This window comes from Octodon degus, unplaced genomic scaffold (genome assembly GCF_000260255.1).
Source record: "Octodon degus isolate 3935 unplaced genomic scaffold, OctDeg1.0 scaffold00028, whole genome shotgun sequence".
Lineage (NCBI taxonomy): Eukaryota > Metazoa > Chordata > Mammalia > Rodentia > Octodontidae > Octodon > Octodon degus.
The window spans coordinates 18,623,742-18,647,745 of NW_004524604.1; the positions used below are offsets into that span (position 1 = coordinate 18,623,742).

General features: G+C 35.9%; 1 protein-coding gene across 1 annotated transcript in view; it reads right to left on the reverse strand.

Moving 5' to 3' along the window:
- Positions 1–24,004, reverse strand: part of Pls1 (plastin 1) — a 121,942-nt gene that overhangs the window by 7,515 nt on the left and 90,423 nt on the right. Inside the window, exons 7-14 of the mRNA XM_023713013.1 lie at positions 20,839–21,004; positions 20,616–20,758; positions 18,099–18,194; positions 15,377–15,572; positions 10,602–10,680; positions 7,959–8,073; positions 1,696–1,829; positions 707–830 (exon numbers count right to left, since the gene is read on the reverse strand). Of these exons, the coding sequence (XP_023568781.1) occupies positions 707–830; positions 1,696–1,829; positions 7,959–8,073; positions 10,602–10,680; positions 15,377–15,572; positions 18,099–18,194; positions 20,616–20,758; positions 20,839–21,004 (1,053 nt within the window). The remainder of the gene's footprint in view (positions 1–706; positions 831–1,695; positions 1,830–7,958; positions 8,074–10,601; positions 10,681–15,376; positions 15,573–18,098; positions 18,195–20,615; positions 20,759–20,838; positions 21,005–24,004) is intronic.

Sequence of the window (24,004 nt, forward strand, 5' to 3'; positions counted from 1 at the left end):
TATCTCCCCAGCCCTCCTTTTTTTTATTGCACTAAAAAAAAAAATTGCTAGGTTTTTTTTTTTTTTTTTTTTACATACAATGAAATCACAAACACAGGCTCACTGAATGAATGTGTGCAAGCAGACATGCTGATTTGTAACTAATGCCACCTTGCATGCAAAAGCAAACAACAATGAAAATGCATGAAATTAGTGGTTATGTATACGCAGATTGCATTTTGAGTGCTTTATGAATCATCCACAAATGCTCGGAAGTGAGTGTTAAATGCATTATGAAGCCAGATGACAAGATATTTTTTTCCTACCAGTTTTCTCAACTCCCACTTGAATCGGTTTGGCTGGCTCTGTTATGCCTTGGAAATGATGTCAATACAATTCTGAGACTGCTGCTAGGGAGCACAAAACATTATACATCCTATATAAATAATGGCTTTTATCTTTCGACAGTTGGATGTTTTGGGCTTGATTCTATGTTTTTTTAGGATTACATTATTATATTAACCTGCATTTATATCAGTAAGACAACCAATCAAAAACAAGACTTCAAACTGAATATTCATATTTTACACATGCCAAATAATTAGTATGCCTAAACTCATAAACTTTGTGTTTGAGATACAACATTGATGTAATTCTGAACCTAACCAATGTAGTTCCCAATAACAATTACTTCTTAAGCTTAAAAACAATTAGTACTTTTGATTACCTTGAAGCTGGAAATAGAAGTACTTTTGTTTGCATTTTTAAGAGTCTGATTGACCCATTTAATAATAATTTCATCATTTACTTTTTCACCCTCTCCAAGATCTGATAACACATTCAGCGTATACCTGCAATAGAAAAAGATATTTGAGAATAACTGTGGTGAGATTTGCTTTCACATAATTTATGTAAACATTTAACTAAATATTTAAGTAGTTGAGCTCTAATAAATATTTCAAATTTTAGATTGGCATTTGCACTCAGTTATATTCCAAAGTTTCAACGGTTACTAATCAAAAACAAAAATTATCATTTACTATTTTAAAAATCAGACCAACTGTTTTCAAGACCGTTTTTCCCCCTAGTCCTGGGGATTGAAACCAAGTCTGGGTGTTCCAAGTGTGCTACCACTGAGCTATATCATCAGCCCTTTTTATTTTTTACCTTGTGATAGGATTTCATTAAATTGCTCAGGTTGGCCTTAAGCTTGATTTCCTCTTTCCTGCATCAGCTTCAGGCTAACCTTAAGCCTTTAAGTCTCTTGCTTCCAGGAACACCACCACACCCGACTACAAAACCATTTAAAAAAAATTATTTTGGTTTTTGAGACAGAATCTCGTTATCTAGTTCAAGCTGACATTGAGCTCACTATGTAGCACAGGCTGGCCTCAAACCTGTGGTCCTCCTGCCTCAGCCTCATAAATGCTGGGATTACAGGAGTATACCACTATGCCTAGCTCACAAAGCCACTTTTAATAGGTAGTAGTAAAAAGAGGTTTCTAGAGACTTACCTATCTTAAAATATAATTTCCAAAATGATACTGTATGTGATCAGAAATATATATATATATATATATATATATATATGTTTACAAATTTTATATATTTTATATTGAATATTCCTGTGTTCATTCTTCAAAAATAACTACAAATTTGGGTCTAAGGATTGCTGAAGGAAACTAACAGTGTTGCTATAAAGACATCAGCCTTTACCTTCTCATCAGTTGCCATATCAGTGCCAGAGTAAGTGTTGAATTCCCTTCATTGAGGTCCTGCCCAGCAATGCCAACCAAAGAGAACTTGGCCTTATTCTTCCCAAGCTCTACAGCATAGTTACAGTTTTCAATCTAAAAATGAGCACAAATTTTAGAGTAAAAAATATTTTTGAAACATAACTCTTGAATATGCTAACATAGTTCAGTTATCTGAAAAATAATTACAGTAATGCTTTTATATGACCAATTCTCATTACATAAGAGTAACCCAGTACAAGCAAGGAAGCATTACCATTTTATAGCTAAAGATACCAAGGGATTAAGCTAAAGGAACAACTGGCTGAAAAGTGTCAGGATTCCATCTGCTTTTATTAATGTTAAACCTCTGACTAAAAACCGGTGTGTAACAGTTTGTGTCTAGCTGTCCCCCCAAAGCCTCATGCAGTCATGGTGCAGCTTCTGGAGTTTGTGATTATTGTGGGTGTGGGTGTTGCACCAGCCCTGGGCAGGTAATCTGCATTACAATGTGAGGAGGGGAGAGAGGCTAGCTAACTGCCCTCCTTTTGCTCTTTGGCACCACTATGAACCACTGCTCTGTGCCATGTTCCACTCTGCCTTGGAGCCAGCTGAGTATGGACTGAAACTTCCACTAACTGTGAGCTAAATAAACTTTTCCTTCTTTGATTTTTTTAAAATTTTTTTATGTTTTTTTATTTTAAATTTTTTTTTTTTTTAGGGAAGGGTCTCTAAGGTGTTCAGGGTCTCACTACTAGGTCAGACTCATTGTGATCCACCTGTTTACAGCCTCCCAAGAGCTGTACAGGCACACGCCACCATGCCCAGTCTCAATTGCCATCTCAGTGCACCCCCACGGGTGGGGCTGGCACGACAGACCCATGGATCAAACCCCTGGCCCCTGCACCTGCTTGCAGGCACTTTAATCTGCTGAGCTATTTGGCTGGCCCTTCCTTGCTTAATTTTGGATGTTGAATATTTTGTCCCAGCAACAAGAGAAGAGTAACTGAGACACTAGGTTTCCTGCATTCCATTAATAGAGGTAATGTGTATTTTGTTAGCTTTAAAATTACAAAATAAAAATTTAACTTCAAGCTAGGAAGCTTGAATCCCAGCACTTTGGGATACTGAGGCAGGAAGACCACAAGTTAAAGTCCTGCCAGGACAACTTAGTAAGACACTGCCTCAAAAAACCCTGTCTCAAAATAAAAAAAGATATAGCTCAGTGATAGAGTGCCTCTGCATGCAATTCCTAGTTTCACAAAAGAGAATCTAACTTCATATTTCTTATTTTTAATCCTGATATTATTAAATCCTGATTTAATCCTGATATTACAGTATAGCCCCCAAAATTTAGCTTTTCGTTAATTTTAATTAAAAAATAATCAGCTCAGCATGGTAGCACATGCCTATAATCCCAGCACACAGGAGGCTGAGGCAGGAGGACTGCCATGAATCCAGAGTTTGCCTGGCTTGGACTTTGTAGCGAGTTGAAGGCCAGCCTAAACTACTTAGCACAATCCTGTGTCAAAGATGATGACGATGTCTGTCTTGGTAGATCTATGATCTTGTGATCGATACCCTGAATGCTCCTTTTGCAGTGTTTATGCACCATCTCCCACTTAGCTTTTGTGTGTTCTTTTGCTCCCCATAATATAAGCTCCTTTAAAAGAACAAAACCACTTACAGATACAAATCTGCTTAACACTTCCCCCACTTCCAGCCTAGGAGTCAGCGCAATGCCTTGCCTCTGGTCAAAATTTGATGTATAAACAAGTCAATTATTTCTTCACCTGCCTATTTATGTCTCACAATGTAAGTCCAGTGAAAGTCCTTTCTGTAGTTTTTTTCCCCCCTCTGCCTTGGTCTCTGTAGCAGTTTCTCATTTCCATTATTTAGTGCTATACCTCTTTTATTAGGACTTACATAAATTCTTATATACCTCAATTTGTTTTATGCTTCAGTGAAATTATAAGTTCCAAGATGACTTATATAAATTCTTATATATCTCAATTTGTTTTGTTTATGCTTCAGTGAAATTATAAATTCCCATAATCTGACAATGTTATCAATAGGGAAAAAGTCCTTACTACATACTTTTTGGAATAAACAGTTAAGAAAAATAATATAACTGGTTTATCTTTTTCTTTCCCAAAGGACTCCATTTCAAAGAGATTCATATATCTCTTTTTTTCATATATCTCTTTCAATCTCTTTCCAAAAATAGGAAAATATTTGTACAAAAGGTAAAAGAGACCATACAGTTACAGAATTTTTACAAATAATGTGGTTCAATAAAGAAAATCCATGGGGCCAATGAGATAGCTCAGCAGACTAAACACATGCTTAGGCAAGCTCAGGGATGGGAGTTTGATTTTCAGCACCACATGCCTCACCGGCCCTGCCCCCTGGGTGTGCTGAGCTGGCCACTGAGACCAGATATGGTGGTACAAGCCTGTAACCCCAGAGCTGAGGAGACTGAAAATAGGAGGATCATTACAAGTACTGGCTGCTCAGTGAGACCCTATAACAAATACATGAAAAAATAAAATCCAAATCCCAAGTTCTATTACAAATAAAAATGCAAGAAAATCCTTTGAACCCTCTGTAATATCTGCCTGGTTCACTTCCTAAATCAAGTAAAATATTTGGTATGAGTTCATTTTTTAAATGCAAGGAGACAATCTTTTAAAATTATTTTCTTGGGCCAGCCAGATAGCTCAATGAACTAAGTGCCTGCTTAGCCAGAGTGCACTGGCTGGCATTTGATCCCCAGTATGCCATGCTGGCCCCGCCTTCAGGGCACGCTGCGACAGCAATTGAGACTGGGCATGGTGGTGCACACCTGTAATCACAGCACTTGGGAGGCTGAAAACAGGAGGATCACTATGAGTCTGATCTGTGTAGTGAGGCCCTGTAGACCTTGCACTAAATAAAAAATAAAAATATTTTGTTAAGTCATATTTAATTATGCCTGTTTAATGACAGAAATATTATAGAAATGCACAAAATTTTAAAAGTGGAATACATTCCTAATTTATGGAAAATGGCAGCAATAATGTATGTAACAGTGAATAATAGGAACCAGGATGTTTCCAATGGATTCCCACATGAAGAGGAGACTTTCCTAGCAAATGTTTATAATCATTTTTGTGTGAAATGTGTTTCAGCTGTTTTATAGTAAGTTTCACCAAAACACTTAAGTGGGTGATGGTGAGACAGGAGCTCAGCGTTGTTCATGTAGAGGCTAAGACACTGATATAACCAGTAATAAAAGAGGAATTGGAAATGCGTGCTACCATAAGAGAAAAGATGTCCTCTAATTTTGGAAGTTGACTTCAAATTTGAACGAACACTCCTAGGATGTGGAGAGGTACTAAATTAGAGAAGAATGAAAAATTAGGTTTCTAGAAGTAAACTTTGTTTATGGTAGCACCTTAAACTGTAAAAATGGAACTGCTCCCGGAAGATGTAAAATGGAACTCTTCCCGAAAGAGCTACAGATGGAGACCAAGCCTTGGAATTCCTAGAGTTCTCAGACTAACGGGCAAGGAACGTATCCAAGATAAGAATGAACACAAAGCAAGAAAAGATTGAAGTGTGCATCTCAGAGTAGATGAAAAAAGAATTACCAAGTTCTGTAAATATTTGGGACAAAAGTGAGGCTCTGATCATTTAGACAATGAAAAGTTACATAACAGGACACAAGATTCCAAGTGAAAACTTAAAAAATAATGAAAGATGTTTAATACTGCAACTTTATGAACTTTAATAACTAAGATGATACCGGCTGATGATTGTTCAAAGTCCATAAAATAATTCCCTGTGATTTTGAGTTTATCTCAGGTCTTATGTTTCAATCTATTAACTAGTATTTGTTGAAGTAAGCATGCTACATATGATTCATTTGTGATATTTTATAATTGATTTTACATTTTGCATCATAACCAGTATTTTCTAACAACAGCCCTGTCAACGTTATTGGTAAGCATTCTTGACTATGCGGACTTGCTCCTTTCTTCCAGTGGAACTTTAGAATTACTTTACAAGTTACCCCAACACACACACCTATAAATTACCTTTTCCTAGCCCCTATTCCACATGTACAAAAATTTTTAGAATTCTAACTGGAATTGCTTTCCACATGCAAGTTATCTGGGAAAAAAATAAGTACCTTTTAATAATTTAGTGCTTTCAGAAAAATGGTTATATTTGCACTTATTCAACCACAGGTAGTTTTAACATCAAAATAATGTAGTGCAATTCCATAATAACCAATAGAATAAGTTGCAGCAAAATTAATTCATTAATTTGTTTAGCATATTTAAATTACATCATTTAAGCAAAAAGCTATAAATGTAAAAAACAACTTTTATATTATTTTACTTTATAAAACAAATGACCCTAAAACAGGTCAGAAAGAAATGCAAAAACAAAACCACAGCTATTTCATCACAGTAAATATTAACACCAATGAGACTTCTGATCACCTGTTTAGGAAGAACCCAAGAAAAGTATTTCTCTTTATAGTCTTCTACTAGGATTTCCCCTACCAGCTGTAATCAAGTCACTGCTCTCTTCAGAAATGTTGAATGGCTTCCCACTGTTTAAAAGTGAATGCTTCATAATCTGTCAATCAAGGTTCTCAGCATTGTGCTCCAGCCCAAATTCTTGGTGTTCATATTTTGCTTACTTACCAAGATCCTCTGCTATAGAAAAACTGGTTTTCTTATAGAAACTCACTATCCAACGACTATCCCTTTTATAACCCACACCTCATTCTTTGGTCACAATATAACAAAATTCTCATTTCTGGAAGGTTTACCTCAATATAGCCTCAATAAGTCAACCTGTGTCCTTTTCTTCTTTAAAACTTGTAATAATAGCCAAGCAAGGTGGGGCACACCTAGAAGCCCAAGCACTTGGGAGGCTAAGGCACAAAGATCACAAGTCTGAAGCCAGTCTGGGCTATAGAGTCAGTTTGTGAGCAAACTGGGCCACTTCTTGAGTTCAAGATTAACCTGGACTACACAATGAGATCCTATCTCAAAACAAAAACTAAAACTGTGATATCAGGGAGAGAAACATTCTCTTAGGCTTTGACAGAGAGCAAATTGTTCGAGCAATGGCCATGACTCATCTACATGGCTGACACTGACAAAGGATCTACAAACTGCGGTACAGGGTTTCAGGATAAATCCTGAGGAGACTTGACTGTCCTTGTCAGATACAAAAGTTACATTTCTTGTTATATAGGTCTTGCTTTATCTTGGTCTTAACCATCCAGCAGAAAAGTATAAAAATGAGATACAAAAAGTAAAGCCATACTAATATGCTGAGCTGTAAAATGCTCAAGTCAACAACTTCTGACATTGCCAGTCCTATGGATAATCCACTACTGTTATGGACTATTGGACTATACTGGATTATTTTGCTGAATTCACGCACCTACAATATTTAAATGGCAATGGAATACCCATCTCTGACAAAACTAAGCAAAAAAGGGGATAGAAATGAAGGACTATTTTGTATCTGTATATACAAAATAGGATAGATACACAGCTATGTTCTCTTAATTCGATGAGAAGAAAATATCGCTTCTTGGCCTTTTGGCTAAGATCAAGTGTAGATTTGTACTAATAGTGTTTGGACAGGATATCATGTCTGCATCTTGTACAATGAATAACCACTAAGAAGACAACAATATGCAATGTATTATCGAAACTGTCCTACTAATCGGTTTTGAAACTGTCTCATTGCTATTTGTTTCTTAATAAAATAAATATATTTAATCTGCAAAAAAACTGATATTCATTTGTTTACAGTGTACTGTATTGTAGTTTACACATATCTGTCTCATCTCTTTGATTTCTTTAGTGCCTCATGACTTGAATTTTTTCCTATCATGAATTGCACTGAATAGGAAGTAGGTATATATCTACTAAATAAATGAATAATAATTCAGCAAGATGTGATAAATGTAACAGTAAATTTATGCTGCACCCCAAAGACATTAATTACTATAACTTGCTAATGAAAAAAGCAAATATGAAGCATCTGGAGAGGACTACCTTCATCTTCCCAAATAACTATTAAAGATAACTTGTAAAAAGGATATTAATAAGAAGCTTAATACATTTCAGGTTGAAAAAGAACAGTGGGGTTAAATCAGTTTACCAAGCTTTATGAAATTCTAAATCCTCTATTTTATAGTAACAACATATCCATGGTGTTTATTTCAGTCACCTTCTTCATATTCCCTCCAAGAGCAGGATAAGGAGGTTTGTTGACCTGGCTCCAGTTGACTGGGACGCGAATCATTTCATAGAGCTGAAAGATCACTAAAGCATCTTCAAGGTCACTAAAACAGGGAGGAAAGCAGATGAGGAAGGAATAAGTGTTTCCATTAATTTTATTAAGCACATTGGAGATGGTCATATAGCTTTTAAAACACAAAGTCATTTAATGTTTATAGAATGACAGAACATATCATTACACCTGGAATTTCCAATCTAAAAAGTTACCCTAAACTTTTTCATAAATGTTTACAAAGACACACATTTGTTGCCGCAGTATGTTTATATATGTGTCTATAATATGTGGCATGTATGTTTATACACACACACATATGCAGAGACAGAGGAAGAAAAAGGTGTTGGGTTTTTTTTTTTTTTTTTTACGTATTTAGTACAGGGCCTAAAGGGTCTCACTACATAGACCAGACTTGTAGTGATTCTCTTGTTTTCAGCCTCCCAAATTCTGGGATTACAGGTGCGCATACCACACCCCATCTCAATCACTGCCTCAGCATACCCCAGAGAACCCCGGCCCAAAGGAAGAAAAAGATTTTTGTTGTGGCTCTAATGGTGTTTCCCAAGCTGGTCTTAGACTAGTGGGCTCACCATCCAAGAGTATCCAGGAAGGCCCATGCCACCATGCCTGACTCGCAGTATTTATAAATTCAAAAACAACTAAATGCCTAGCACTAAGGGCTGCTAAGTAAACCTATGAATACCTAGGCCACCATTAGACTTAAGGTAGATCTGTATGTACTGGTATGGAAAGCTTTATAAACTATATTAAATTTTAAAAAGTGAGTGGCAGAACACTTCATATAGTTTAATCTTTAGCTCTTAAAAAAAATAGAGTCATATGTATTTATATTCCAAGGACTGTCAGTAGTAGTGATAACCTCTGCATGGGAAAAGGGGGAGTGTGGAGACATGGGAAGAATGATCATCTCTTACTTTATTTTATACATTTATGTATTTCTTGAAATTTGTACATGAAAAGGAGTTCACGTGTTACTTATGTATTATGAGTTTTAAAAACTTAATTATAGGAAAATCACAGCTATTCAGTAGTCAGCTGTTCATGTTCAGTAATAAAAGTTAACAGGAAGGAATTTATGAACAAGTAGGAGTTCTTAAAGTAAGAATACTAATGCTTTGGATTCAGAAAAATAAATTCCCCCGAGAAGCTTAAAATACATCTATAAAGCCTGTTTTTAATTCGTATGTTAAGCACATAAAGCAATAGCAATTGATTTTTTAAATTGCTAGCTCTGTGATGAACTGTGTCTTTTTTATCCAAAAGCTTATCCTTTGAATTATGTTTTGCTAAGGTTCAATAATTTTCTTTTAAAATTCTTATATAGATATGTACATAAGTAATCTTTAAATAAAATGGGATTATATACATCTATTTTTTTCTCTGAATAATGTATTATAAATATCCTTTTAAAGTTAGTCCATAAAAACTTAACCCTCCACTCTGATAGTTGAGCCTTAGCTTCAGTCTAATTTGTGTTGTATACTATTGGAGAATTTTTCAAATACAAATTGATCACATATTGAAAAGTATTTTTAATATATACCAAGAAAAAGAAATTACTGTATAAATCCTCAGCCAATAAGGCTGTCTGTTGTGATATATTTGAATAGTAACTTAATTCATCTTCTTTAAGGATTTGCACTCTCTAAAGAATTTCCTCGGGGCTGGAGAGATGGCTCAGTGGTCTAAAGCACCTACTTGGAACAAGCTTGGCAAAGCATAGGGACCGCGGTTCGATCCCCCAGCACCACATGCCAGCCAGCCCCACCCCCTGGTGGGCTGAGCTGGCCACACACACACACACACACACACACACACACACACACAAAATGTTAAAATAAAATAAAATAAAAAAATAAAAAATAAATAAAGAATTTCCTCGGTGTATAAATTATTGGTTTAGTTAATTGGACTTTTTAAAAAAATGAAGTAGCTGAAGTTGAGCTCTTCTCTACATTTTTAAAGGAAAGATTATATTGTTATCCCTTGGAGACAGCACAAAAAATGATTCAGTAAAATATTTTATAATCCTACTTCAGTGTTAATAATGTGCTGTCACTTTTAAACAAGAAAAAGATAAAAATTATAAAATTACACAGGGAAACATTATTTCTACAAATAAGAAAATATACATAAACATTACTGAATAATTCAGGTTGTGGCAAAAATAAATGACGAAAATATGTGTTATAATGAAATAATTTCCATGACCAGTAATAAAAGAATAAGAAATACCTTTTCTGATTTATGTCAAAAGTTATAACTATTACATTATCTTTCTAAATATTTTTGTTTTATAATTATTTTATTGCCATTCCTGGCATTCTAAAACTCATTAAATGTTCACTAAATTCTATGACTTAAGGAAATGTTCTCATGTGAACATACCTACAATTTGCAACTTAAAAAGCTGGACCCCTGAGGCTGGGAACCTAGCTCAATACATTCTATTACTCCTCCTATGTAGGAGGCATGAGGTGTTGAGCTCAGTCTCCAAACCCAAAGGGGGAAGTAAAGGACCCTGACAGTAAGGCTGGGATACAATAAAATACTTACCCGTACAAATGATTAATATATGGATTGACTCCCAAGGAATTCATCCAGTTCCGGAATGTCCTCTCTTCTTTGCTCTCTCCTAGAGTGGACAGGACAAAAAAAAAAAAAAAAAGAAAAGAAAAAAATCAGGGACTAATATTAAACTATTCTAGCAGATGCAAAGTGGCATATATACTTTGCCATGGTTCTTTAGATACCATAATTTTTTAGAGGGAAAGGGAATCTCTTATCCTGACTTTCTGAGAAGATTTCAATCAGTCTCTCTCTCTTGACTGCTTTATTTGATGTCTGTTAGGTACTATGGAGCCACAGGTTTATCCATCCAGAAACAAAAGATAAACTCACACAGTTTGAATTACTAGTAGATGCAATATGATCTGGCTAAAGATTATAAAGCAAAATCTTTTAGCAGTCAGAGTGACATTAGCACATTAAATAGAAAAGCTCCATCTTTCCTAATCAGAATTTCTAATTTTGTACAGATTATGATTTCAAACCTGCACTTTATACCAAGCAATGAAGGAGAGAGGGAATTTCAGGTAATACAAAAAAACAGGAAACTACTGAAAGTACACGAGGAACACAGGCCCCACACAGCACTCCAATGTATGCCAAGAGAAAGCCATGTTTCATCACAGTATATGTCTGAGCCTGAAAGATCATGTCAAGGAGATAGCTCCAGCAGGTACTATTATTTACCCTGTAATAACCCGCCTTTCCTGAGCATTCTCTTTATACAAGTGCTACATATCTATAAAAAAAATAACAATTAGGGGGTATCACAAAGTCAGAAGAGATGTAGAGTCTTGCTGTCACATTTGTCTTATAGTCACCTCTTGAATAAAACTAATTCTAAGTGACTAGAATACTGTTCATTCTTTAGCAAAGTTATGGGATAATGGAATAGCCCAGACTATCTCTCTTCACCAGACTCCTGACAAGATGAAACAGTTTTACTACTCATCTCTTCTAAGGCATAAGCAAGTTCAGGTCAGTCCCTAGTCTTCAGGTCATGTGAGACTCACAGTTCAGCAACAAGTCTATATCTATCTGAGTCTTAGAGTCCATCCCAAGACAATAATACCATCTTCAGAGTACCACAGAGAGTACAAACAGCACAACCAAAACAGGAACCAAAACTCTGTGTGATCTAAAGAATTCGATTATTCTTGTCAACTGTTCAGGAGATAAACTTCCAGAGTATTTTCGTGTGATTTTCAGCTCCATTGCCTAACAGTGTTCTCAGAATCTGCTTCATTCTTGCTCTCATAAGTCAAAAAACCATATAATTTCTTGCTTAAATATTGTGCCCGCTGGTCTTCATAAAAGGTGATTCATCAATTTATAGTATCTGCTACACATACTTTATGATGAATAATCTACATTAAGAACCTTTTAAAGAACCAAGTTAAACTATTCCTAAAATTATACCTACCTTGTTTATAGAAATTATTAAACAAGTACAAATTAAAGCTCTAAACTATGCCCCATGGTACATAAATATAAGCAATGACAAATAGCTTGATGCATGTGACTTGTGTTCACCTTCTGTTTTTTCTCTTTTATCATCATGCTGCCATATGTGTGTGTGTATGTGTGTGTGTGTGTGTGTATGCCATAGAGCTACATAATATTTTTCTAGTAATTAGAAGAAATTCCTATTATTCCCAGCTAGCAAAATCCAAATTATGTCCTAAAATTTTAAATACTATTACATTGGTTTAGTTTTTAAGTAAAATATGCAAATTCTGTTGAACCTGCTAATATATTAAACATTTTAAAAGAATGAGTTTTGAAGCTCATTTGTTTTCTCAATTAATTATCATTTTTAGATTTAATCTTAAAAAGTAAAATAGATTTTAAAAGTGAGCATTTATTTATCTAGCATAATTTCAAATTGTTTAGTAAATAAATGCTCAAAGCTAGAAGCACTATACATTTGTGCAAGAGCCATAGTAAAGCATTAAAAAACATATGTATTCCACATTGGAAAATATTTTCTGGATTCTGAGACAATGAAAGCAATCTTAGAATTAAACTCTTAATAACTAATAACACAGAAATATCTGCAATTGCTAAAAGTCTCAATAAAAATAACACATATATTGCTGGGTACAGTGGCTCACACCTACTATCTCAGCTACTCAGGAAGCTGAGACAGGAAATTGAAAGTTCAAGGCCAGCCTGGGCAACATAGCTAGAGACTTCCCCCAAATAAAAATTTAGAAAGGGCTGGGGTGTAAACCTGGGTAAACCTGCCAATACCACCCTCCCTCCTATATAGGTAGGTAGGCTACTAAGAGGAAAGAAAAGGACTAACATATATTGAACAATCATTAAATGTGCTAAGCTGCATTAAGTACTTTCTCCTCTTGTCCTAACCATTATTAAGTATATAGAGTATGTTAAAACCCCTGAATCATAATCATATTTAACTTTCTTTATAACAGTTAAAAATATGGTTAGTCCTATTTTATAAGGGAAAACCAAAGCTCACAGAGGCTTTTAAATGGTGGGACCATGGTTTGAACAGTCTTTCTAAACTCTGTGGTCTATTGTACTTTTTATATGGCCAGTATGAATTCTGAGACAGGCTAGGCCTGGTGGTACACACTTGTAACCCCAGAGCTCAGGAGGTCCTCCTGAGTTCAAGGATCACCATGAGTTCAAGGCCAACCTGAACTACATGGCAAGATCAACCCTGTCTCAAAACTAAACAGCAGTAACAACAACAACAAAAAAAAAACCTGAGATGATGCCTCTAGCCCCTGTGTTTTGCTCAAAATGCTATAAAAGTTTAATATTAATTGGGCTTTAAATTTTAATTCCCTAGAAATAAAATTCTCTGCCAATGAGGACATACTAATATATGAATTTGTGATGTGATAAGGTCAAGCTTCAAATTTCATAAAGATCTATAAAACCAAATTTACAGAGGAAAATATTTCAATGACAGTCAAAGTCAAATACATTTTTGGCACATGTATCGGGACATACATATGTTCAAAATTAAGATGATTGGTAAATATTTCCCATAGTACCTTAATAAATTATTGTACTAATGGAAATATATAGCAATCCTATTCACACTAAAAAATTCCAAAAGCATGCTGAACACTAGCAAAAGAATTCAAACATGACAAACAGGAGAGCGAGCAAGTTGGAAAAGATAATCTAGCAAGAATTCAGTGACTATAAAAAGCAGATCATTTTTAATATGCCACTCTAAACAATGCCTTCTACGTAAGACACAGAGAGATTCTGAAATTTTCCAGACTGAAAAAAACTTAGCAGTATTTCTTTTTTACTTTTTGAAAGTTCTACTCTTGTACTCTCTTTGCTACTAACAATCTACATTTTTGTCTATTTCCCTCTCAGTTGTAAACTATAGAGAATATACTGATGATTTATTTAACTGAACCATCAGGAAAAATGGCTTGAATTCATCATATTCCTCAAAGAATATACTTGTTAAATCTGAAATTTCTTTTACTAATCATAAAATTGTGGCTAAGTAATAACAAGGACATGATAGGTCTAGTGGCAGTCAAAGGAAAGAGATCAAGAAACTCATTTCTCATTCTCTCACTGGGGAGTGGAGTAAAGGGGGGTTACATGAGAGAAGGAATACAGCAACATCAGATTTTGCCCATTTCTCCCAATCTGGGCAACTAAAGAGAGAATATTAGGCTTAGCTTCTCCCTTCAATAACTATTATCATTGTTGCCACTATTTGTGAATACTGTTTCCTTTTGATCCTAATGTGGATATTTGTGTGCATGTGGGTGAGGGTGTGGTAAGAGAAGAAAGGAAGAAAGGTCAGTAAACAGATACAAGGAGAAAAAACTAGATATTGAGAATGATTTTGTCATTATGACAATTCATATATTGTAAGCTTCAATGACATTCAATAAATATAACAAAGCTAAATAATATAAAAATATTTATAGAACCTACATGAGTCCTTTTAAAGATTGTGATAAAATGCAAGATTTATTACAGGAGAGGGATAAACTTTACATCAAATCATTAAGTCCAATTGTCAAAACTCATTTCAAATGTGTTTATACTATAATATCCCATCATTATAGAAGGCAAATTAGGTAAACAGTCTATATAATCAAAGCCTTACTCTATTACTCAAGCTTTATTTGTGTATTTTACTTGTAGTTTTTTCATTCTATGGGCATATTAAGACAAATAACACAGCATGAACAATGCAAAAAAAATATCAACCCAGATGGAAAAAATAAATGGCACTAATAAAACATTCAGAATGGATATATTTAGAATATAGAAAAGTACTAAATACAGTACCTACATTAGGAGGGGTCAAATCTGCATTTCATGAAGCAAAATAGGAAAGCGTTATATGAGACAGATAAACATAAGACAAGTAATGAATATTATGATTTTTCATGTACACTGAAGATATTAAGAGGAATACTGGAGTCAAATTAACATTCAAAGGAGAACAAAGCTGCAAAGTATTTTTCCAGTAGATAATTCATTGACATAAGATCAAATGAGAATATTTTAAATGTTTTAATAGTTTAGTTTTCACTAAACTCTTAACAGAGAAATGATAAGTACATTTATCTCATTATTCTCTTTTAAGCAAAACCACCACCACTTTCTATAATTTGAACTTTTTCATGGATACCATGCCTATACACCCTAATCTACATTTCCCCCACAATCCTCTAGCTCTGACAATGAAGTAGGACAATACTAGAAGAAATGCAACGAGTCAATTAAAGACAGAATGAACATACCTTCCAATAAATTAATATCGATGTCATTATTATTAGGCTTGTGTAGGCATGGGTATGTGTTAAAAAGATTAGCTACAAAGGCTAAATTAAGTTTAGGATTGCCTGAAACCACATCTGCAGGAGTAACAAACTGTCTGCAGCCTAGTTTATCTGCTTCTTGAAGCATGAATCCAGCACGCTTCAGGTCATTTTTCTCCTAAACAATGAAATAAAATAAAAATGGTCAATTTTGAACTTGAAACTAGTATAGGTTTTATAGGCATACATATTTATAAGCAATTACATGTCCATAAATATATAAAAATAATAATACAAGGTCAGAATGTAAAAGAATTACAAATCAACTCCCTCATATCTTAAGTAAAAAAAAAAAAACAAGTTTCTCAGTTTCAATGCTGAAATTACTAAGATTACTAAGATTACTAAGATTACTAAGATATATCTCACCCACACAATAAAACTCGCCGATATTGAATCAGTACTGGTCAAAGTAAAAGTATTGGTGACAAACCACCTAATAGAGTGGCCTCTGGATAACAAGCTTAGTTATCTCATACAGTGTATCTCTCAGTATATACTAAGTGATAGTCCTGGTAGGTACTTTTCACAATGAAAAGCAAATTGAGATACATAACTCATATAAAACATGAAAATCAGAAGGAATAGCACCTTTCGCAGCTGTAAAACGCTGGAAGCAAAGCAAGTCAAATACCTATAAACAAGAATAGATGTATGAACTAGTATATTCATGCAATATGTAAAACGATGTGATTTAAATATAAAAAAGTAAGTACTACAGTAGAACTGTTAAGTACAATCTTTTTTTTTTTTTTTTTAAGAACCAGGGATTGAACTCAGACACTTGGGCTTGCCAGGCAAGCGCTTACTCTACTGAGCCATCTCCCTGGCCCCTGTTAAGTACAATCTTAAGTAAAATAAAAACTTAATTTTATATGGAATACCTTTAGATGAAAGCAGACTACATAAAAAGAGCAAAATTACAGTGAACACAAGATTCAAGACAGTGGTTACCACAATGAGGTTAAGCAGAGAGAACAGGAGAGAACTACACAGCTGAATTAATGTCAAAGTCTTAGTTCTCTTGTTGGATTAAGCATTTATGGGGCTTGTTAAATTTTTTTTAAAATAACCAAAAATGAAAGGGGGCATGTGTGGACCTATCACAAGAATATACCATAATCATGGAGTATAACATACCTTATTTTGTGTACCAGAGTTGTAAAGAAGCAAAAACATAAACTGAATCAAAGAAAGTGACAGATTCTGTGCATTAAACAAAGAAGTTACCAAAGTTGACATTAACCTTACTTAGACTATAAATGAACATTTATAAGGCAACTGGAGAGGTCAGCAATCACGAGGGAATATCATAGATTACCTGTATAATTAATTTTTAAGGGATAAGATACTTTTATAGTAAAAATTTTTTGTCTTTTTGAAATAAATGTTGAAATATTTATCAGTGAAATGACAAGATATATAAATTTGCTTCAAAATACTACTGTATAAAAGAAGGAAATAGGAAATAAGTTCACTCATGATCAACAGATAAGTATTTAAGTATATTAAGTTTAATATATGAACTCTGTTCACTATTGAATATTTAAAAATTTCAACCTTTTTTTTTTAATCCCTCATTTTTTCTTTCGTGTAACAGGGTCACATGGTGCAGTTCCACGAACTGGCCTTGAGCTCAGGATGGTCTCAAAATGAAGTGATCCGTCTGCCTAAGCCTCCTGAGTATAGGAATTATAGATATGCAAAACCATACCCAGCTTAAATTCCTGATTTTTGACCCAAAGTAATTTGGAAAATTTGCACTGTTCTGCACTACTAAATTTCTGACATTTCATTACAATAATATGAAATAGAAGTTATTAGTAATAACTCAAGTTGCTTTTAAAACCAATATGGATGCTATACTTTATTTAACATATTTTCACATAATAGCCTGACTAGACTTTAATACTTAGATAAAAACATCCCTTCTACTTAAAATTTATGCTAAAAGAACAGACTTCCTAAGAAACATGTTATGTGGTTGAGGATCTATGTCAGTTCTACCTAGAACATAAGTAGTAGGAATTGCTGCCCTTCATTGTGTGCCTTCTAAATGTAGACTGTGGAACTGCTTATCAGTTGCTTAGCAATCTAATAACAGCTTGTTGCTTGTGTTCTTGAACACAGTGACAAGTCACAAAAGCACTCTGATTCGAGCTACACTATTCCAGAGAAATGTGGATAATAAGATTGATCCACACATATTCAAGGTTAGAATTTTGCAGTTCCCCTTCTTTGCTCATGACAGCCAGATAATTAGCATGGCCTAGGGCATGAAATATCTTCTAAAGCCCAAGAAGTCAATCTCCAATGAAGGACTGAAGACTCCACAGTGCAATGCTGCCTATAGAGAATTGTGCCCTTAATTATAATTAAGTTTGAGCCGCACTTAGTAGTTAGGTTCATAGTCATAAAGCAGAACAGTGCTTATCAGGGGTAAGGCAGGTGTTGGTTGGGAAGTCATGGTTTAGTGGGTAGTTTTACTGTGGGAAGATGAAGTTCTAGATAGATGGTGATACTTGCACAGAATGAATGTAGTGAATGTCACTAAACTCTCCGCTCAAATATTACAAAATGGTAACTTTATATTACATATAAGTTTACTTCAATATACAAAAAAAAATTTTTAAACTACACTCACATTAAATCCTGAAAGGTCAATGGCAATGGCAGGTCCATCTTCTCGGTCACCTTTAGGAGCAATCTGATTAAGCAGATGGAAATAGGCTCTTGAATCCTTCAAGGAAAGATAAACAGCACATTTAAAATAATAAAATCTCATTAAATTTAGGGGGTAAGGGCCGGGGAGATGGCTCAGTGGAATAAGTGCTTCCCTGGCAAGCTCAAGGGCCTGAGTTCAATCTCTGGTTCCACCAAAAAATAAATAAATAAATAAATAAATAAATAAATTTAGGGGGTAAAGTTCCCAACCTGAAATTTCCCATCCCCCAAAATGGAGTAACAAACAACTTAGTTACTTTATTAATACAAATCACTTAAACTGCACTGTGCTGTTTCATATTTCAGAGGTTTCCGCAGTCCTCTTTCACACTTCAGAACAACGCCATTCCCTGTACTTGGAATGTCCCCCCCACACAAACACACACACACACATACACTCTCCTCTCTCATCTGTTTATATCTCTAAGCATAGTATAACCATCAGTTAAAGATGCAGGTCAAGTACTTGTCCCAGAAGGCTTCCCTGACTTTACTAGAATGAACCAGATAGCTTCTTCTCTATTGTACAGCACTTCCTGCCCATCTCTATAAATCAACTGTGACCACGTTTTATGAACTCATCCAGTGCAGTCATCTTCACAGATGATGATTATCATAATCCTCCACGCACACATACAGCTCCTCCCATCACGGAAGCACAAGCTATTTTCCCTTCCCTTTTAGTTGGACTGGCCTTATGACTCATCTGACCAACAGAATGCTGTGAAAGTGATGGTGCAGGGCTGCCAAATCATGACAGCCTCTGCTTCTCCTCCCTTTACCTAAGAAATTCAACTCTCTGAGGCTATCGTGCTATGAGGAAGCCCAGTAGAGCAGATGGAGGGGCCTGGCGGAGGAGCAATGAGGCACCATACCTGTGACTGATGCCCCTCTACTCCGGGGTGAGCCCAACTGACAGCTGAATGGAACCAGATTATTGGTAAATATATGTGGAGAAGAACCATCCAGCCACACAACATCAACCCACAAAATTAAAAATAAATCACTATTCTAAGTCAGTAAATTATGCATGATTTGCTGTATATAATTAGTAAGCTCCCCAAGAGGTGTGTATGTGTGTCACTAATGGCTGGCATAATGCTCCACAGAGGGACATAATAAATCTCTGAATGAGCAAAATTGAACTGAACTATAAGAGGATTCAAAAGAAAAGAAACCCTGGAAATAAACTTTTAAATCAGCAAGTGAAAGCAGAGAAGATAGTGTCACACACTGGATGGCAAGTGTGTGTCATCCAGGCCATTACAGCAAAAACATGTCTGAAACAGTCACCATATCTAAACACGGATTATAAATTAGAGATAGCACTTCTCTCAGACAGCAGGTTTGGAAGCTGAGGTGGTTTTTTGTGTGTTTATTTGGGGTTTTTTGCGGAACTGGGGATTAAACTCAGGCCCTTGCGCTTGCCAGGGAAGCGCTTATTCCACTGAACCATCTCCCCAGCCCCTAGACAGCAGATTTGGGAGCCTGAGGCAAGACTTCAAATTCAAAACAACATGGGCAACTTGGTAAGCCTGTCTTAAAAATAAAAAGTGCTGAAGTTGTAGCTCAGTGTCAAGACCCTGGGTTCAATTCCCATTCAATCAATCACACATACTAGAAAAGAATTTGGCAATGCCTATACCAGTAATAACATTAGGAGAGTTGTTAGGCAGAAATGAACGCTATTGCTTCTTTGAAAAGGTTGTCCCAGTAGAGAGAAAAGTGTTTCAAGCTGCTTTAGAAGCTATAGAGCTTAAGATCCTTTTTCTCTACTGATTCCCTCTGGCCTCAAACAATTTGACTTCTTGGTTGTTACTAACAAAGTGGAAGTAGGAATATTGGTCAGACCCACAAGGGTGTCAACTATGGCAAACAGACATGACCATAGTCCATATTAATGGACAAACATCCTCATTATAACTTAGTAGATGTGTGGCATATAAAATGGGAACTAATGATTTAACCTGCGAAGGCTAACACCTTCTTCCTCTCACAAGCAGTTACAATTCACATTAAAATCAACATCCTAGCACTCACAAATTGGAGGCCATCCTGAGTCACTTATGAGAGTTCAAGGCCAGCCTAGACTACACATTGTGATTCTGTCTCAAAACATCAAAATAATAAGACACACATAGACATACACATAAAAATCTGGGGTCGGGTATGAAACTGTGGTAGAAAGCTTGTCTAGCATGCATGGGGCCCTGGGCTCAATTTCTAGCACCAAAAAAAGAACCTTGTTTCCAGTAAATCAGTTTATTTCATTAACAGATTGTGTGAATATATTTGGGTGGATCTTCTAGACAGAGAAATATAAAACTTCATTTTCTTTCTCAGTGTAAACTGAATTCAAGTTCAAGTCAGAACCCCCTTATTTTTCAAATTCTACATTTTTACTTCATGTCACAAATTTGAATATTAAAAAGTGAACCTTGATGTCCTGGCTGAAGTTGTTGATGGTACGCCACCCTGCGTTGGTCAGATGGTAGTTCACCCATCGTAGCAAGAGCTCCTCAGGAGAAAGCTTCATCAGCTCCTCTAGTTCTTCGCCTTCACTGAGCAGTGCAATCAAAGCTAAAAGGAAACAGTGAAATTGAGTTTTTCCTGCAGCAAGTATGTATGTATCCATGAAAATTCTCTTTTTGATATCTTACCTTCATTCCTAGAAATCTCAATATCAGCAAAAAGACCAACTTTGATGATCTGCCAGAGAAGACCCAAGACCAAGTGTGGCTTTCCTTCTTTAAGGTCCTGTGCACCAATGTTCACCACTGTACAACCAATGGCTGAGGCAGAATTCAGGGCTAGGTTTAAATTTTCCTAAATTGCCCCAAAGCAAACAAACAAATATAGGTAATTTTCTAAAGTCTTATCTATAGGTTATCTGCAAGAGACAATGGGTTACAAAAATACCAGATTTTTAACATAATATTTACACGATTAAATTACTACTAAAACATTACATAGTTTTGACCATCATCTGTATATTCCCATCACGTGCAAATCCATATCTCTAGCCCACACCTTCTCTGAACCCCAAGTAAGCTCTACCTCTGTGTATATAGTTGATTGTAACCACATGGGTGTTCCACAAGTCCCTCAATCCAACAAGCAAAATGTCTCAACGCATTTTCCTGATCTGCCTCCCATTCCTGTTAAAATTACTTTTCATTTTTCTACTGTTCTGATTGATGAAACCAAACATCATTCTTCTTCCTAAACCAGAAAATAAGCAAAACCCTTGTTTCTCCTTGCCTGTTGTATCCAGTCACCAACTTGTCAACTCGACGCTCTATGGACCTCTGTAAACCAGCAGTATTTTTATTGAATAGTTTCCTAGTGACCACTCTCTCCATCCCATTTTCTATAATTCTCTGCTGTCAGCAATCTTAGGAAAACATAAAGCTGATGGTGTTCCCCAGATTTAGAACCGTTCAAATATTCCCTGTCATCACCACTGTCTATTCTCACCTTATTCCAGCTACACGGGTCTTTTTTTTTTTGGGGGGGGAAGGGTCTACAGGGTGTTCAGGGTCTCACTACTAGATCAGACTGGTAGTGATGCACCTGTTTACAGCCTCCCAAGAGCTGGGATTACAGGCGCGCACCACCACTCTCAGTCTCAATTGCCATCTCAGCATGCCCCAGGGGGTGGGGCCGGCATGCTAGGCCCAGAGCTTGAGCCCCTGGCCCCTGCGCCTGCTTACAGGCGTTTTAATTCCCTGAGCCATTTGGCTGGCCTACACAGGTGTTTTGGGTTTTGGGGGGGGGGGTTTCTTGGGTTTTTTTGTTTGTTTGTTTTTGTTTTTGTTTTTTTTTTTGTTTTTGTTTTTTTTGCGGTATTAGGGATTGAACTCAGGACCTTGTACTTGCCAGGCAAGTGCTTATTCTACTGCGCTATCTTCCCAGCCCTACACAGGGGTTTTAAGCTTGGCTTTTCCTCTGTCAAGAACTTGTTTCCTCCCAAGTACACAGCTGCTTTGAAACCCTGTTCAAGTACACCCAATCTCTATGCCTTCTTTCTCTAGTCATCCTACACAAAATAGCATCTACATAGTGCTCACTGACACTTGTTATACTTGTTACCGTATTCCCTACTTCACTTTTTCTCTGACATATACTTCTTTTCTTTTTCTTTTTTCTTGTTTCTTTCTTTCTTTCTTTCTTTTTTTTTTTTTTTGTGGAACAGGGGATTGAACTCAGGCCCTTGCACTTGCCAGGGAAGTGCTTATTCTACTGAGCCATCTCCCCGGCCCCTATACTTCTGTCTTGTTACATCTCTTCCAATGAAGAGCATAAACCCTGTGGTAACAGGACCTTTGATCCTTGGAGATGCCCAAGCACATGTTATATGCTCAATAAAAATTTTTTTAATAAATGGATGAATGGGTAAGAGTGAAAGAAAGCATGGAGGGAAAGGAGAAGGCCAGGTCGAAATCATCAGAGGGGCAGTACAAACTCTCAGGACTTGAGCATGGCCTTACCTTCTAACATTTCACATATTAAGACTACGCTCTGATCAAGATAGTCTTTTCCCCTTGACTTATTACAGACCTCTTTCCTCAAATCACCTGCTTGTTTCTCAAGTCTCTTTCCCTGAAACACCACCTCCTTCCCTGAGTCATCTTCCACGCAAGATCTGTCAGGCCTTCCCTATACTTTAATAGTAAGTAGCATATACACAAAAAGAAGGAAAGTATTAACATATTTATATAACGGTCATTTAAATATATTTTAATGGCATATGCCCCTAGAAATTTCAGTGCCATCAGCTATTTAGGGGTGGATTAATGTGCTTTATTTTTATATAAAGTCTCTGGAAGCACATTAATAAATGATCTACAATTAGGTTTCATTCTAAAGAATTGTAAAGGTAACTATTAAGATGGATTTTACAGATGACACCACTGAAGCACAGAGGTTACAGTGTCAGAGCTACGGCTTCATCTCTGGTCTCCAAAGCCTATCCTTTTAATCAGTACACTTACTGCCACTCTCATTTAGTGGTAACAACAGCAGTTACTTAATGTTCTGGTGACAGCAACAGCCACGCACAGAAGTTTTCAAAACATCATGAATATTTCAGTGGTTTTCTTTTGCAGTGTACTCAAGAAATTTATCTTGCTAAGCGCTCCAAGTAAATGGTATACCTCTTAGGGATCAATCAAGAGTGATTTCAATACACACTTAAAGTGTTCTTGCAGTAGTATTAAGTAATGTTTTTCAAATACAGTCCTCCTGAAAGTAGCAACAGAACCAACAATCCTTTTATCATTAAAACCTTGTAATTCACTACAAATAAATGTGATCTTTCAAAACAAAAACATATAAGTTGCAAATATTTTATAGAAGTCCTAGAAGACTTTTAATAGCCTAAAATGCTTTTAAGGTCAAATCAACACAACCTTTTGGAGACGGCCTCTACAAACTAAGGCTTGACCACTAATATTCTATCTCTTCTTCACAAAGCATAACAGATGTTTGTTCCACTTCTGATTCCCCAGAATGCATTAGCAGAGGAAAAAACTGAACTGAAGATGATTTATTGTATAGTAGCTCACTTTATGAGCACTAGCTTCATGGAACTGTTTAAAAGAAGCATATACTTTCCCTAAGTTGACTTTCATAATTAGTAAAAATAAAAACTTTTGAGTCCGGGCATGGTGGCACGCGCCTGTAATCCTGGCACTTGGGAGGCAGAAATCAGGAGGATCACTACTAATGTGGGCTGTGTAGTGAGACCCTGCACAAAAAAAAAAAAAAAAAGAAAAGAAAAGAAAATGGTGTGGAGTGAAATTGTATTAAATTTTCAAAGGTAAC